At 41.8% G+C, this 14,748-nt stretch overlaps 1 protein-coding gene and 1 pseudogene across 1 annotated transcript in view; one reads left to right on the top strand and one right to left on the bottom strand.

Moving 5' to 3' along the window:
• The window catches only part of Zyg11b (zyg-11 family member B, cell cycle regulator), a 53,517-nt gene that overhangs the window by 19,359 nt on the left and 19,410 nt on the right, over nt 1-14,748 (bottom strand). Inside the window, exons 4-6 of the mRNA XM_036178002.1 lie at nt 10,127-10,267; nt 4,262-4,438; nt 355-419 (exon numbers count right to left, since the gene is read on the bottom strand). Of these exons, the coding sequence (XP_036033895.1) occupies nt 355-419; nt 4,262-4,438; nt 10,127-10,267 (383 nt within the window). The remainder of the gene's footprint in view (nt 1-354; nt 420-4,261; nt 4,439-10,126; nt 10,268-14,748) is intronic.
• On the top strand, nt 5,131-5,844 carry LOC118577603 (annotated as a pseudogene).

Genomic DNA, 14,748 nt, shown 5'->3' on the forward strand with positions numbered 1-14,748 from the left:
TGAGGAAGACACCCAATGTCAACCTCTGGTTTTCACACTGATACATGTGAACACTGTGTACACACATTATCAGCAACAACACCAACAACACACACACACACACACACACACACAAATATGTAGTCAAAATTGGCATTTTATCTTCTACAATGAAAACATTTAGTATTTCAACATAACTGTAACCATACTCTTTGTTAAAAACTTTGAGAAGTTATTTATATGTGAGTGTGTGCACTCATGCGTGTTCTCACACAGCATGCACATGGAGGTCAGAGGACAACTGGAGGGAGTCACCTCTCTCCTTCTACCATGTGGGTCCTGGGGACTGGACTCATATTGTCAACCAGTACTTGCCTGTTAAATGGAACATCTTGAAGAATCCGGTCACTGCAAAGTGAGAGGAGGCAATTCTTCTGTAACTAAAGGATAAAAGAGAGACAGAAAAAAAAAAAAAAAAAAAAAACCAAAAAACTGAAAAGAACATCATTCTGTTATCTTTTATCCAAAGACAGTCTTTTAAAAATTATGTTTAAGTGTGTATAAGGAGGATGTGGACATGCTGAGTGCTGGAAACAGAAGCCAGGATTCATGAATGCAAGGCAAACACTCCCACTAAGCTCCAGTTACTTATACAACCAGCTCTAGTTACTGGTTTGGTTTTTTTGGTTTTTTTTTTTTTGTTTGTTTGTTTCGAGACAAGGTTTCTCTGTAGCTTTGGAGCCTGTCCTGGTCTACTACCTCTGTAGACCAGGCTGGCCTCAAACTCAGAGATCAACCTGCCTCTGCCTCCCGAGTGCTGGGATTACAGGCGTGCACCACCACCACCTGGCTCAGTTACTGTCTTTAAATCTTGAAAAACACAAAATTTTTGTTCTTGATTTGAGATAGATTTCTTGATAAGCTCTGGCTGTCCAGGAACTTGCTATGTATGCTAGACTGGTCTTGAATTACCAAAGATCAACCTGCCTCTGCTTCCCAAGTGCTAGGATTAAAGGCGTGTACCACCACACCTAACCAAAATTGTGTTCTTTAAGCTAATTCTTTATAAATGCTATCAAGAATGAATTGTTTTAGGAAAACATTATACTTTTAAACATGGGAATTCAATTCAGGTGTTATCTCAGTACATTAAATTATGATCTTTGAAAATCCTTTGACTTTAAAAAGTATTTATTTTTATTTTGTGGGTGTTTTGCCTAATGTCTACAGAGGCTAGAAGAAGATAGCAATGGACCCCGGGAGGTTGTGAGCCTCCATACTGAAACTGGGAACCAAACCTGGATCCTCTGTAAGAGCAAGTCTGGTCCACTAAGTCAACTCTCCAGCCCTCAGCCCACTGCCATCCTGTTTTTGTTTGTTTTGTTTTGAGACAAGGTCTCATGCAGCCCAGGCTGGCCTCTAACTTACTATGTAGCTGAGGATGACTTTGAACTTCTGATCTTCCTGCTTCCACCTTTCAAGTGGATTACAGGCAAGCAAGTGTATGCCCTACTCCTGGAAGGAACCCTGGCATTTGCTCATTCAAGACAAGCACTCTCTTAACTGAGCTATATATAGTCTTAGGCTTTGGTATTTACATCTCTTGGGATGCTTTCCTAGTTTTCAATCGTCCTAACTGCCTCTCCAGGCCCCAGCTGAAATGTCTGGGAGCAGAAAAATCGGATTTCAGAGATTTGAGTGTAAGGCAAGATTTCTAGTGTAAGGGTAGACTGTAATGAGCCGGTTCTGTTGGAGCCATTATCTTGAAAACAGTTAGGAAGAGCAGTGACCCTATTATGAGACTAGGTAGACCACTCTAAGGGCAAGCAGCTCGTGGCCGGGGTGTAGGAAGAACAAGCACTAAGATTTGGGAACACTGGAATGACTTTAGCAGTTGAGCAGACCAAATATGAAAATCCAAAATCTGAAATGCCCTGAAATAGGAAGCTCTCTTGAGTATCAAACAGGCATCAAAAGTTTTGTTTTTCAGTCTCCAATTTTGAATTTTGACATGAGGGCTTAGTTTCTTAGTACTTTGCTATGCTATGCTAAATTATGAGTTTTCTGAACTGCAGACCTCATCATAGGTGCACATATTCTAAACTGAATAAATAAAGAGACACTAAACTGGACTAATGGCTTAAGCTGGTAACAGAGAAAAGCATCACTTGATCTGATCGATGGCTTCCCTCTGCAAAACACCATAAAGCAAACAGAGAAGACATTTGTTACATTCTTCAAGTTCTGACCAGCTGCAATTTTGACTTTTGTGGCTCTAGCCTCAAATATGCAAGTATTTAAGAATTTCCTAGACTGCCATTCAACAAATTTGGCTATCACAGGCTCAATCCTACACTGCCCTTCCTATATTCTGGTCACAAGCAACTTGCCCCCCCCCCCCGGAATGGCTTGTACATTTCCATAAAGGTCCAACTGCTTTTCTTATCCATTTTTAAAGATTTATTTATTTATTACGTATACGGTGTTCTGCCTGCATGTATCCCCGCAGGCCAGAAGAGGGCGCCAGATCTCATTACAGATGGTTGTAAGCCACCATGTGGTTGCTGGGAATTGAACTCAGAACCTCTGGAAGCAGCAGCTGGTGCTCTTAACCTCCAGCCCTCTTAGTCATTTTTCAAGATGTGGCCCCATCACCTGCTCTGAGTCTTCCCGTCCCTTCTTGTCCGTACACGATGTACTCAAGTTCCTATGACATTCAGTTCAAACAGCTGAGGAAAAGGTTCATAATAGCATCCAGTAGCTGCAACTTTTCCTTCTGGGAAGGGTTTCTTTATTTTGACAGGAGTCTTGCTAGGTTGAGCAGGATAGCCTGTAACTCCTGGGCGTAAGAGATCCTCCTTCCTCAACCTCTCCAGTAACTGGGATTACAGGTACATAACAGCACGCCTATCTAAATATTAAGTCTTTTTTCAGATTGATTGATTTATGTAATATCTGTGTGTGTACCATGTACATGCAATACCTACCCAGACCAGAAGAGGACTCAGATTCCCCCTGAAGCTGGAGTTCCAGGTGATTGTTGGCTGGTATGTAGGTGCTGGGAACTTATCTGGATCCTCGGGAAGAGTGGCAAGTGTTCTTAACCACTGAGCCATCTTTCCAGCCCCATAAATTAAGTAACATTTAAATGTTCTATCTTAAAACAATTTATTTGTGGTGTGTATGTGTGGTTTGATGTATATGAGCATGTGGAGGCCAGAGGTGTATACTGTAATCTTCCTCTATTATTCTTTATCTTATTTGAGACAGAATCTCTTACTGTGATGTCAATCTCAACTGTCAATTTGATTCGATTTAGGGATGGGCCTCTGAGCATCTCTGAGGGTTTTCTTGATTAGGTTAACTGAGGTAAAAAGGCTCACCCACTGTGGATGGCACCATTCCCTACACTAGGATCCTGGAGTGTATAAAGGGAAAGGTGTGCTTGTCTACAAAGATCTGCCTGCCTCTGTTTCCCGAGTGCTGGGATTAAAGGCGTGTGCCACCACAGGGTTGGGGATTTAGCTCAGTGGTAGAGCACTAAGGCCCTTGGTTCGATCCTCAGCTCCAAAAAAAAAGGGCATGCGCCAGCTACCACCGCCCAGCTACATAGTATTTGTACAGATTCTTTTATCTATCTATCTATCTATCTATCTATCTATTTATTTATGATTTATTTCTGTATACAGTATTCTGCCTGCATGTGCCCCTTCCAGGCCAGAAGAGGGCACCAGATCTCATTACAAGTGGTTGTGAGCCACCATGTGGGTGCTGGGAATTGAACTCAGAACCTCTAGAAGAGCAGTCGGTGCTCTTAACCACTGAGCCATCTCTCCAGCCCCAGATTCTTTTTTAACTATGAGATATTAAGATATAATTCACATAGTATACAATTTCTGTTATGTGTGATTTTTAGTCTATGCACAGTTACACACCTTTGCCACAGTTCGTTTTAGTATAATTTCTTTTTTATTTTTTCTTTGTACAGACTTAGAGATCACCAACCTCTGCCTCCCAAATGCTATGATTAAAGGTACACACCACAATGCCTGGAACACCAATAAGTTTTAATTCTGGTCATGGTGATACATGCCTAATCTCTGGACTTTGGAAATGGATTTAGGGGGATCAGGAGTTCAAGAACAGCTTGGCAAAAAAGGTCTTGCTTCAAAAGAACACAACAACAAACAGGAAGGCTTGCTTTATTCACGTGAACTGCACGAACAGAAAACAGTAAAAGAAGGATCTACGAATGCTCCAGTGGGAATAAGAGAGTGCTTACCTGCTGGTGATTAGGAAAATGTTCCATGGCCTTGAGCAGCAAATGGGTCACATCAGCAAGGAGCCGGACAGGCATGCCTAATGCAAGGTCCTGCTTAGTCAAGTTAAACACACAGGCACTCGCAGCCAGTTGCACAGGCAAATTCATAGGATGGTTTCTCATACCAGTGACCACAAGCTGAAACGAAATGAAATGAAACAAAGCATTTAGTTCTCCTAATTCACCTCAGAAACACAACCCTCTTCGTATAGTGAGGTGGCTTTGTTGCTCTAGAATAACTTCAAAGATGTGTTCATATGCAGAGAGCCTAGGCCATTATTATTCTCAATTCCCAAACTTCCAGTTAGAATGCAGTCAAAGCTACCCTCTCCCTGGACTACACCACTGTCCTTCACTTCTTTCCCTTCTAAAGTCCCTCCCATTCTTCAATGCAGCCGAAAGTGTAGCTTTAAAGTTTATTATTTACTTATGTGTGTATGTGTGTACATATGTGTGTACGTGCCCACAGAGGCCAGAAGAGGGTGCCGGATCCTTCAGAACTGAAGTTACAGGCAGTTGTGGCCTACCTGCCGTGGGTGCTAGGAAATAAGGCCCGGAGGTTCTCTGTACAGCAACAAGTGCTCTCAATCACTGAGCCCTCTCTCCAGCCCTGGCAAAACCTAGCTTTCAACCACACAAAGAAAACTGAAGTAACTAGAAACGAACTTCGGATTCTGACTCCCTGTTTGCAACCCTCTCTAAAGCTGATCCCTCCATGGATATGACAGATTACTTCCTTATCTGTCTACTCAAGGAAATAATGACTTCTACATCGTTTTAAAAATTATGGATTGGACTGCAGTACATTGAGCTCCATAGTACACTGAGCTCCATAGAGACAGCGCCGGGGCAAACGAGAGCCGGACGGGCACTGGGCGACTCTGTGCCTCACGGAGGAAAATCAACTAAACATGGGCAAAGGAGATCCTAAGAAGCCGAGAGGCAAAATGTCCTCATGTGCATTCTTTGTGCAAACTTGCCAGGAGGAACACAAGAAAAAGCACCCGGATGCTTCTGTCAACTTCTCAGAGTTCTCGAAGAAGTGCTCAGAAAGGTGGAAGACCATGTCTGCTAAAGAAAAGGGGAAATTTGAAGACATGGCAAAGGCTGACAAGGCTCGTTATGAAAGAGAAATGAAAACCTACATCCCCCCAAAGGGGAGAGCAAAAAGAAGTTCAAGGACCCCAATGCACCCAAGAGGCCTCCTTCGGCCTTTTTCTTGTTCTGTTCTGAGTATTGTCCCAAAATCAAAGGAGAGCACCCTGGTTTGTCCATCGGGGACGTTGCGAAGAAGCTGGGGGAGATGTGGAGCAACACCGCTGCGGATAACAAGCAGCCCTGTGAGAAGAAGGCTGCCGAGCTGAAGGAGAAGTATGAGAAGGATATCGCTGCTACAGAGCTAAAGCAAAACCCGATGTAGCCAAGAAGGGGGTCGTCAAGGCTGAAAAGAGCAAGAAAAAGAAGAGGAAGATGAGGAGGAGGAGGAGGATGAAGAGGATGAGGAAGAGGAAGACAAAGATAAAGATGATGATGGTGATGAATAAGTTGGTTCTAACGCAGTTGTTTTTTCTTGTCTATAAAGCATTTAACCCCCCTGTACACAACTCACTCCTTTTAAAGAAAAAAATGGAAATGTAAGGCTGTGTAAGATTTGTTTTTAAACTGTACAGTGTCTTTTTTTGTATAGTGAACACACTACCGAATGTGTCCTTAGCTAGCCCTGTCCTGGTGGTATTTTCAATAGCCACTAACCTTGCCTGGTACAGTCTGGGGTTGTAAATTGGCATGGAAATTTAAAGCAGGCTCTTGTTGGTGCACAGCACAAATTAATTATATATGGGGATGGTAGGTTTTTTTTGTTTTGTTTTTTTGTTTTTGTTTTATTGTTTTTCATCTCCAGTTGTCTCTGATGCAGCTTATATGAAGATAATTGTTGTTCTGTTAACTGAATACCACTCTGCAATTGCAAAAAAAAAAAAACAAAAAAAAAAAAACTGCAGCTGTTTTGTTGACATTCTGAATGCTTCTAAGTAAATACAATTTAAAAATAAAATAAAATAAAATTATGGATTGGAAAGATCAGCATATTTTAAAAGCTATTCATTTATAAATAAGGGGAGGGGCACTGCACTTGCCTGTAATTCCAGTATTGGGAGGCTGAGGCAGGAAGATTGTAAATTTGAGGCCAAGCTGGGTCTCATAGCAAGATCCTGCCTAAAATAACAAAACCCTCTTTAATCCTATTTCCTTAATCAATTGCCATTTTTCCCCCTTTGCTTTCTTTTACAGCAAAACTCCTTGTGTGAATGGGCTTTTAATCTTTAATCTCTAAATAAATGAAATTTTCAAATCAGAGCTAGAGATGTAGTCCTTTGTGCTCAATATTATAAAACCAAAACTGGAGCTGGGCAGTGGTGGCACACACCTTTAATCCCAGCACTCAGGAGGCAGAGGCAGGTAAATTTCTGAGTTTGAGACCAGCCTGGTCCACAGAGTGAGTTCCAGGACAGCCAGGGCTACACAGTGAGACTGTGTGGAGAAAGAAAGGAAGGAAGGAAGGGAGAGAGGGAGGAATAGAGGGACAGAGAAAGGGAGGGAGGGAGGCATCAAAAGTATGTGATCCCAAGTGCTGGAGTTAAAGATGTATGCCACCACTGCCTGGCTCTGTTCTCTTTGAGACTGGATTAATCTCCTGTAGCCCAGTGTGGCCTTGAACTCACAGAGAGCCAGACCAATCTCTGCCTCTGCCTAGAACCAAAGGTGTATGCCACCACTGCCTGACCTCTATGGCTAACTCTGTGGCTAGCTCTGTCTTCTCATCTTTAGGCAAGCTTTTTTTCCTAGATTACAAACAATACATCCCCACAAAAGAAACCAACACTGGAAGTGGGGGCAGGGAGACAAACCAAATACCGGCATCTACTGGTTTGTATGAAGAGACTGACAGGCATTGGTGACAATAATAAAATGGTATAGTTCCTACCCAAGCAGCCCATTAGAAAATCTAAGATACTTAGTTCAGCTCTGCCACTGACTTAACATCATAGACAAGTTTCACAGTCTATAAATAGAAGACAAAATCCACCTCTTCAGATTGTGCCCACTAAATGAAATGAAATCTTACACTCACTAGATTTCAAAACTGAATGTGCATAACAACTTTCTTGGTCTAAGTAAGATACAGATCCCTGAAGCCCATACAGTCTTATCAAATCTAAATTTCTTGTGTCTATAAATCTGTTGGTTATTATTTACATATGTTTGTACTAGAGGTCAAATGCAAGTTTTCTACCACTAAGCTATACACCAGGTGTAGCAAATATGCTCTTCTAACCAACCTCCATCTCTCTCTTGAGACAAGGTCTCAACTACATAGCCCTAACCAGAGTAGAACTCACTCTGTAGACCAGGCTGGCAGCAAACTCAGAGATCTGCTTGCCTCTGCCTTAAAAATGCTGGGGTTAATGGCACACACCCACACCTAACTTTAAATTTTATTAAGACAAGGCCTCCTTACTTTTCTTTTTAGTTTTTACATTTATTTTACTTAGATGGCTCAGAGGTTAAGAACACTGACTGTTCTTCCAGAGGTCCTGAGTTCAATTCCCAGCAACCACATGGTGGCTCACAACCATCTATAATGAGATCTGGTGCCCTCTTCTGGCCTGCAGTCATACATACTGTATACATAATATTTTACTTGTATGTGTATGGATGTTCAGCTTGCATGCATGTATGTGCACCAAATGCATGCTTGCTAGATGACCTGGAACCAGGGCTATGAACAGCTGTAAGCCACTATGTGGGTGCTAGGAATGAAATCTGGGTCTTCTGCAAGAACAACAAGTACTCTTAACTGCTGAGCCATCTCCTCAGCCCCAAAGCTCTCCTTAGAAAACCTAGGTTGTTCTCAAACTTGCTATGCAGCCCACATGGGCTTGAACTTGTAACCCTTCTGCCTCAGCCTCCTGAATGGCAGAGGTATGGCCTAATGTCACCATGTTCAACTGATGGTACCTGTGCATGTGTGTGTGTGTGTGTGTGTGTGTGTGTGTGTGTGTGTGTGTGTGTGTACATGCACCTGGAAGTCAGAGGAAACCTTCTGGCAGTCAGTTCTCTCCTTCTACAGTGTGGGTTCTGGGACTGAACTCATGTCTTCAGACTTAGCAGCAAGCTGGACCATTTCACTGCTCCCCACTATAACACTCGTAAGGACTGAACCCAGCGTCATGAATGTATGAGACAGGACTTTTAACAGTGGGTAACAAGCCAAGCGGCGGAGGCGGTGGCGGCGGCGGCGGCGGTGCATACCTTTAATCCCAGCACCCAGGAGGCAGAGCCAGGTGGATCTCTGTGAGCTCGAGGCCAGCCTAGTCTACAAAGCGAGTTCCAGGAAAGACTCAAAGCTACACAGAGAAACTCTGTCTTGAAAAACAAAAAACAAAACAAAACAAAACAACAAATAAACAAATAAATAAATGAAATGTAAAACAATAGGTTACATCAATGCAACTTTTTTTTTTTTTTTTGAGACAGTCTTACTGTGTAGCTCTGACTGACCTGAAACTCACTATATATACCAGACTGGCCTTAAATTCTAAAAGATCCATCAGCCTCTGCCTCCTGGGTGTTTAGATTAAAGGGTATGTGTCCCCTAGGATGACTATGGCTTATAATAAGTTTTGGTTTTACTCAATTACTGGGCAAGCCTCAATCAAACATTTCACTATTATACTGTATCAAGCTGATAATAGAAAAATAAATAAATAAATAAAATTGGAAAAAATTTTTTAAAAAAAGGGTATGTGTCACTGTACCTAACTTAATGGACATTTTTTCCTTAGACAGGGTCTCACAACCCACTGTGTAGTCAAGGATGCCCTTGAACTTCTGATTCACCTTGTCCCCATCTCCCAAGTACTGGGACTACAGGCATGTCCCACCATGCCCAGTTTATACAGTGTTAGAGATTAAAACTATGAGCTCATGCATCCTAGGCAAGCCTCTACCAACTGATCTATATCCCTAGCCCTACAATATGTGTAGTGTGTATGTCAGTGATGTTATGTGCACATGTGTGTAGATTACAGAGGAGGACACTGGTGTTCCTGCTGTGTGACACTCCACCTTCTTAGGTTAAAATGGGGCCAGCAAGTCCAAGTAATTCTCCTGTCTCCACCTGCCCCTAGCACAGGGGTTACAAGCATACAAAGCTATACTGGCTTTTTAGAAATGTGATGCTAGGATCTAACTTGGTTCTTCATGTTTGCCCACTAAACACTCTTTCCCAATGAGCTATCTTCCTAACCTTACACAATTCTAATACATATTTCTAAAACGCTTCTGAGTGGGAATATAAGGCTGACACACAATGCAGTATACTGAGTCCATTCCTACACTTCCATTTTCCTGTAATAAAACGTCACAGGGTTACTGGTCTGAGGTAATTAAATAGCACTATAAAGCATTTAAATTACTTAATGAGACTAGTATAAACTTCTGTAATGATATGCAATTAACTTTTTTTGGGGGGGGAGGGGTTTCAAGACAGGGTTTCTCTGTGTAGCTTTGCACCTTTCCTGGAACTTACTTTGGAGACCAGGTTGGCCTCAAACTCACAGAGATCCACCTGCCTCTGCCTCCCAAGTGCTGGGATTAAAGGCATGCACCACCACCACCACCACCCGGCAACTTCTTATTTTTAACTAATAACTGGAACTGGGATCATCAACCCCATTAAAAATAAAAAAGAAATAAAAGTCAAAACTAAATACACAAAATCTACTAGAAAAGTTATTTCAAATATCACCACTTTCTTGTTCTTACCTTTAAGATTTCTGGCTTTGTTTTTTCCATCACATGAGTCAAGCTAAAAAGATGAAACAAAGCTTCCCGGACAAAAAATGCCCTTTCACTGTACCGCCTTAATGCTTCTGCAATTTGAGTTTCATTGGCTTCTCCAGACACCTTTGAACAGCCAAAAGACAAGTGTTTAGAATTTGTTTAACCCTCTACCTTTCTTCGTCTTAACATCAGCTGTAAAGATGGCATTCAGCATAACTAAGGCTTGAAGCAAATAGGAATGATTACTTTCTAACCATCATCCTCCAGAGATGAATAATGAACTGAGAACTCAGGACAACACTGTAGATAGTATTTTCTATACAGCACCTAGAATAAACCTCAAGACATTTCACACTTCATCAAGCCTTGCTGTCTCACTGAGGCTTTTTTTTAAAAGATTTATTTATGTATTATATATACAATGTTCTGTCTGCATTTATGTCTGCAGGCCAGAAGAGGGCACGAGATCTCATTATAGATGGTTGTGAGCCACCATGTGGTTGCTGGGTATTGAACTCAGGACCTCTGGAAGAGCAGCCAGTGCTCTTAACCACTAAGCAGCATCTCTCCAGCGCTCACTGAGGCTTTTGCTTTGTTTTGTTTTGTTTTGTTTTTTCAAGACAGCATTTCTCTGTGTAGCCCTGGCTTGGCTGTCCTGGAACTCACTCTGTAGACCAGGCTGGCCTTGAACTCACAAGAGATCCACCTGCCTCTGCCTCCCAAGTGCTGGGATTAAAGGCGTGCGCCACCATTGCCCAGCTCTCACTGAGGCTTTTAAGCTGCCTCTTAGGGTAAACATTCCCTTAAATCATAATGCTATCAGGATTGCTGGCCTTTTCCATGATCTTTCAAAAAGCCAAGCTTCATCTCAGCAAAAGGCCATCACATACAATGTCCAGTCTAAAATTTTCTCTCTTTGCTTAACTAATTTGTACTTACTCTTCCTAAGTCAAGCCCAAAAGCCTTCTTGACACACCAATCTAAGTCAGGTTACCCCAAATTTCTTTTTCCTAGTTATCATGGTCCTCCCACTTTACTGACCCATGTACCACTCAACTGAGTATGTCAACAGTGACTAGCATTATGCATGGCTCAGAAGAACACTTACTACATATTCATCAAATAAACCTGCTAATTTCCCCAGATCAATCAATCTCTATAAGAGGGTTTATTCAAAATTGAACCTAACTTAATTTACAAACGTTAATCTACTTATGCTAAACTGCGGTTGCCAGGGATCACTGTGTAATCAGACTGGCAAGTGGAAAAAAAAAGTGATGACTAAGATACAGGGCTGGTGAGATGGCTCAGTGGGTGAAGGTGCTTGCCATGCAAGCCTGGTGACCCAAGTTTGATCCCTGAAATCCAAGCAAAGGTTGAAAGAGAAGCAATTTGACAAAGGTGTGCTCTGACATCTACAGACTCATCAGTGTACATGCACACACACATGTATCATACATTACAGACACACATACAATGACTAAGACATCACAATACAATGATCTCCAAGGAATGATCAGATCTAGGTACCATACAATCTCCAGTGAATTACTAATCTGATAATGAATACCAATAGCTGCTGGTGTTACAGGGAGAGAAGACTAGACATTACACAGAGCCCAGTCAAAGAGCACAAGGGTCTTGTCAAAGGGATCAAACCTTAATTTAACTAAATTCCAAACCCAGCTAGTGACTTGCAGAAAATATAGGAATAGTGGTTCAAAACTTAATCATAGCATTTAGGAAGTTGGGGCAGGAGAATTCTAAATTCAAAGTCAGCCTGGACTACACAGTAAGTACTAGGCCTGCATGAGATACAGTAAGACCCTATCCCAACTCCTAACCCCCCAAAAGACAGAAAGAAATATGGACCATGAACATGTATAGCCATATATTTCTAAAATTCTACTCTGAGGAGAACTCTAAAAGTCAAAAGGGCAGAAGCAGGCAGATCTTTGTTGAGTTGAGGCCAGCCTGGGCTACAGAGTGAGATCCAGGAAAGGCTCAAAGCTACAGAGAAACCCTGTCTCAAAAAACAAAACAAAACAACAACAACAAAAGTCAAAAGGACTGTAGACCAGTTTTTTGTTTTGTTTGTGACAGTCTCACTATGTATCCTTGGCTGGCCAAGAACTCTCTGTGTAGACAGGCTGGCTTTCAAGTCTGAGATGAAGGTCATGCATCACTATGCCAGGCCAGTAGACATGTTTAAAGGGAAAGACAATGAAGGGAAGGAAGGCCTATGTGACAAAGCCTTCGATAAAGGCACCTGCTATCAAGCATGAAAACTTCATTTAGTTCCTGGGACTCACACAGAAGAACCGACTCCTCAAAGTTGTCCTGTGACCACCACATGTATACTATGTCATAATACATAAATGTAATCATTTTTTAATTAATAAAAAAAGGAAGAAAAGAAAGAGAGGTTTCGAAGGGTGTGGTACATGCCTTTAATCCCAGTAATGAGGAGGCAGAAGCAGGAGGATCTCTGAGTTCAAGGCCAGCCTGGTCTACACAGTGAGTTCCAGGGGAATCAGGGTCTCAAAACCAGTAAAGGGGTATGGGAAGACAGGCACAAGAGTACATGTCTTTAAGTTCAGAACGTGAGAGGCAGGTGCGTCTCTAGGAGTTTGAGGCCAGCCAGGGCTACATAGTAAGAGCTTGTCTCAAAACAAAAAAAGGGGAGACAGAGCTGGAGAGATGGATTAGTGGTTATGAGTACTTATTTTTGTAGACTACCTGGGTTTGATTTCCCAGCACCACACATAAAGTTTAAAAATCTAAAAAGCAAAAACGAATGGGAAGGGAAGGAGGAACCTATAAACTACAAGATGCTGTGAAGACACTCCAGGGATGGAGCCCTGTTAAAGGAGCACATTGTATCAGCTGTGATGGCACAGGCCTTTGATCCCAGCTCTCAGGAGGCAGAGGCAGTTGGATCTCAGTGACTTCCAGGACAGCCAGGTCAGTTACACAGAAAAACTGTCTCAAACAGTCAAAAAAAAGGGGGGTGAGGGGGGAGAAAGAAAGCATGTTGCTCTTGCAGAAAACTGCAGTTTTGGTTCCCATCATCCACACCGGGCAGCTGGAAATTGTATGGAATTCCAGTCCCAAGAGATGTGATCTCCCTGTATCTCCAGCTCCATGGGGAAAACCAGCTCCTTTAGCTTCCACAGATACTGACACACATAGACACACACACAAAAAAAAAAATAAAATAAAAATAAGAAAAAAAAACGATTATTTTTCTTTGTTTTTTGTTTTTTCAAGACAAGGTTTCTCTGTGTATCCCTGGCTGTCCTGGAACCCATTCTGTAGATCAGACTAGCCTCGAACTCAGAGATATACCTACCTCTGCCTCCCGAATGTTTGAATTAAAGGTGTGTGTCACTATGTCCTGACTAAAATCTAAAATAAATCTTAAAAGAGACATTCCAAAAAAATTTTTTTATCCTTTTTTTTTTTTTTTTTTTTTTTTTTTTGAGGGTATGTATGCATGGCACGTGTGTACAGGTTAGAGGGCAATTTGAAGGAGTCAGCCTAGCCTGATGATCGAAGGTCAATTCTGTACATCAACACAATGAAGAAGATAAATGACACCTGATGACTTCCACACATGTGCAGCAAGCATGCACATCCCTCCCAATAAATAAATAAATGTAATAAAAAATTAAGATATTAAAAAAATACAAAATAAAATACCTAAACAAAACTAAAATAAAAGAATAACTGCAGGGCTGGAGAGATGAGTCAGCAGTTAAGAGCACTGGATACTCTTCCAGAGACCTGGGTTCAACCCTCAGCACCTACATGGTGGCTCACAACTATCTGTAACTCCTGTTCTAGGGGATCCAATGCCCTTATACAGATACACATGTAGGCAAAACACAAATGCATATGAAATAAAAATAAATATATAATAAAAAAATTTAAAAGAATAATTGCTTCTCAGACTTTTGAGTAAGAGTAATTACAAAAACAAAATAAATCACAAATTTGCAGGGCTATGGACTGGAACATTTAGACAGCAGAAGCCTTAAAAAAGGAGGAAAAACACAGTAAGAGAAAACAAGCAACAAAACAAGGAAGGAAAATAAAACAAACAAGGTGAATGTGATATCCTAGAAGCTAGGTTTAAAAAAGCACAAGTATACAAGAAGGAAGGCAGCATAACTGTGCCAAACACCACTCTAGGTCAAAGAGGATTAAGTCCAAGAATCAACACTGGATTTAGTAGATGTCAAGAGCCATAGCTTGGTTGATAAAGCAAGCCTTGGGAGTGAGGCGGCCAACAAATTTACTTGTGAAGTGCAAGACTGAGGAAACTTAATGGTGACAAAGACCACAGGAGGAATTCTGGGGTCAGAAAACCAGCTATGGTGGAAAAGCCACACCAAGACCTCCTTCAGTAGAGGTAGTAGGTGTAGGGAAGCACATACACTTTAGATTCAAACTGTCCAAGGCACAGACAGGATCTATGGTCTGCTACCCCTAGGAAAACCATATCTGGGACTGGGAGATGGCTTTGCAGTTAAGAGCACTGGCTGCTACTCTCCTAGAGGACTTGAGTTCAATTCCCAACACCTACACCGCAGCTCGAAACT

Source organism: Onychomys torridus, chromosome 2 (genome assembly GCF_903995425.1).
Source record: "Onychomys torridus chromosome 2, mOncTor1.1, whole genome shotgun sequence".
Lineage (NCBI taxonomy): Eukaryota > Metazoa > Chordata > Mammalia > Rodentia > Cricetidae > Onychomys > Onychomys torridus.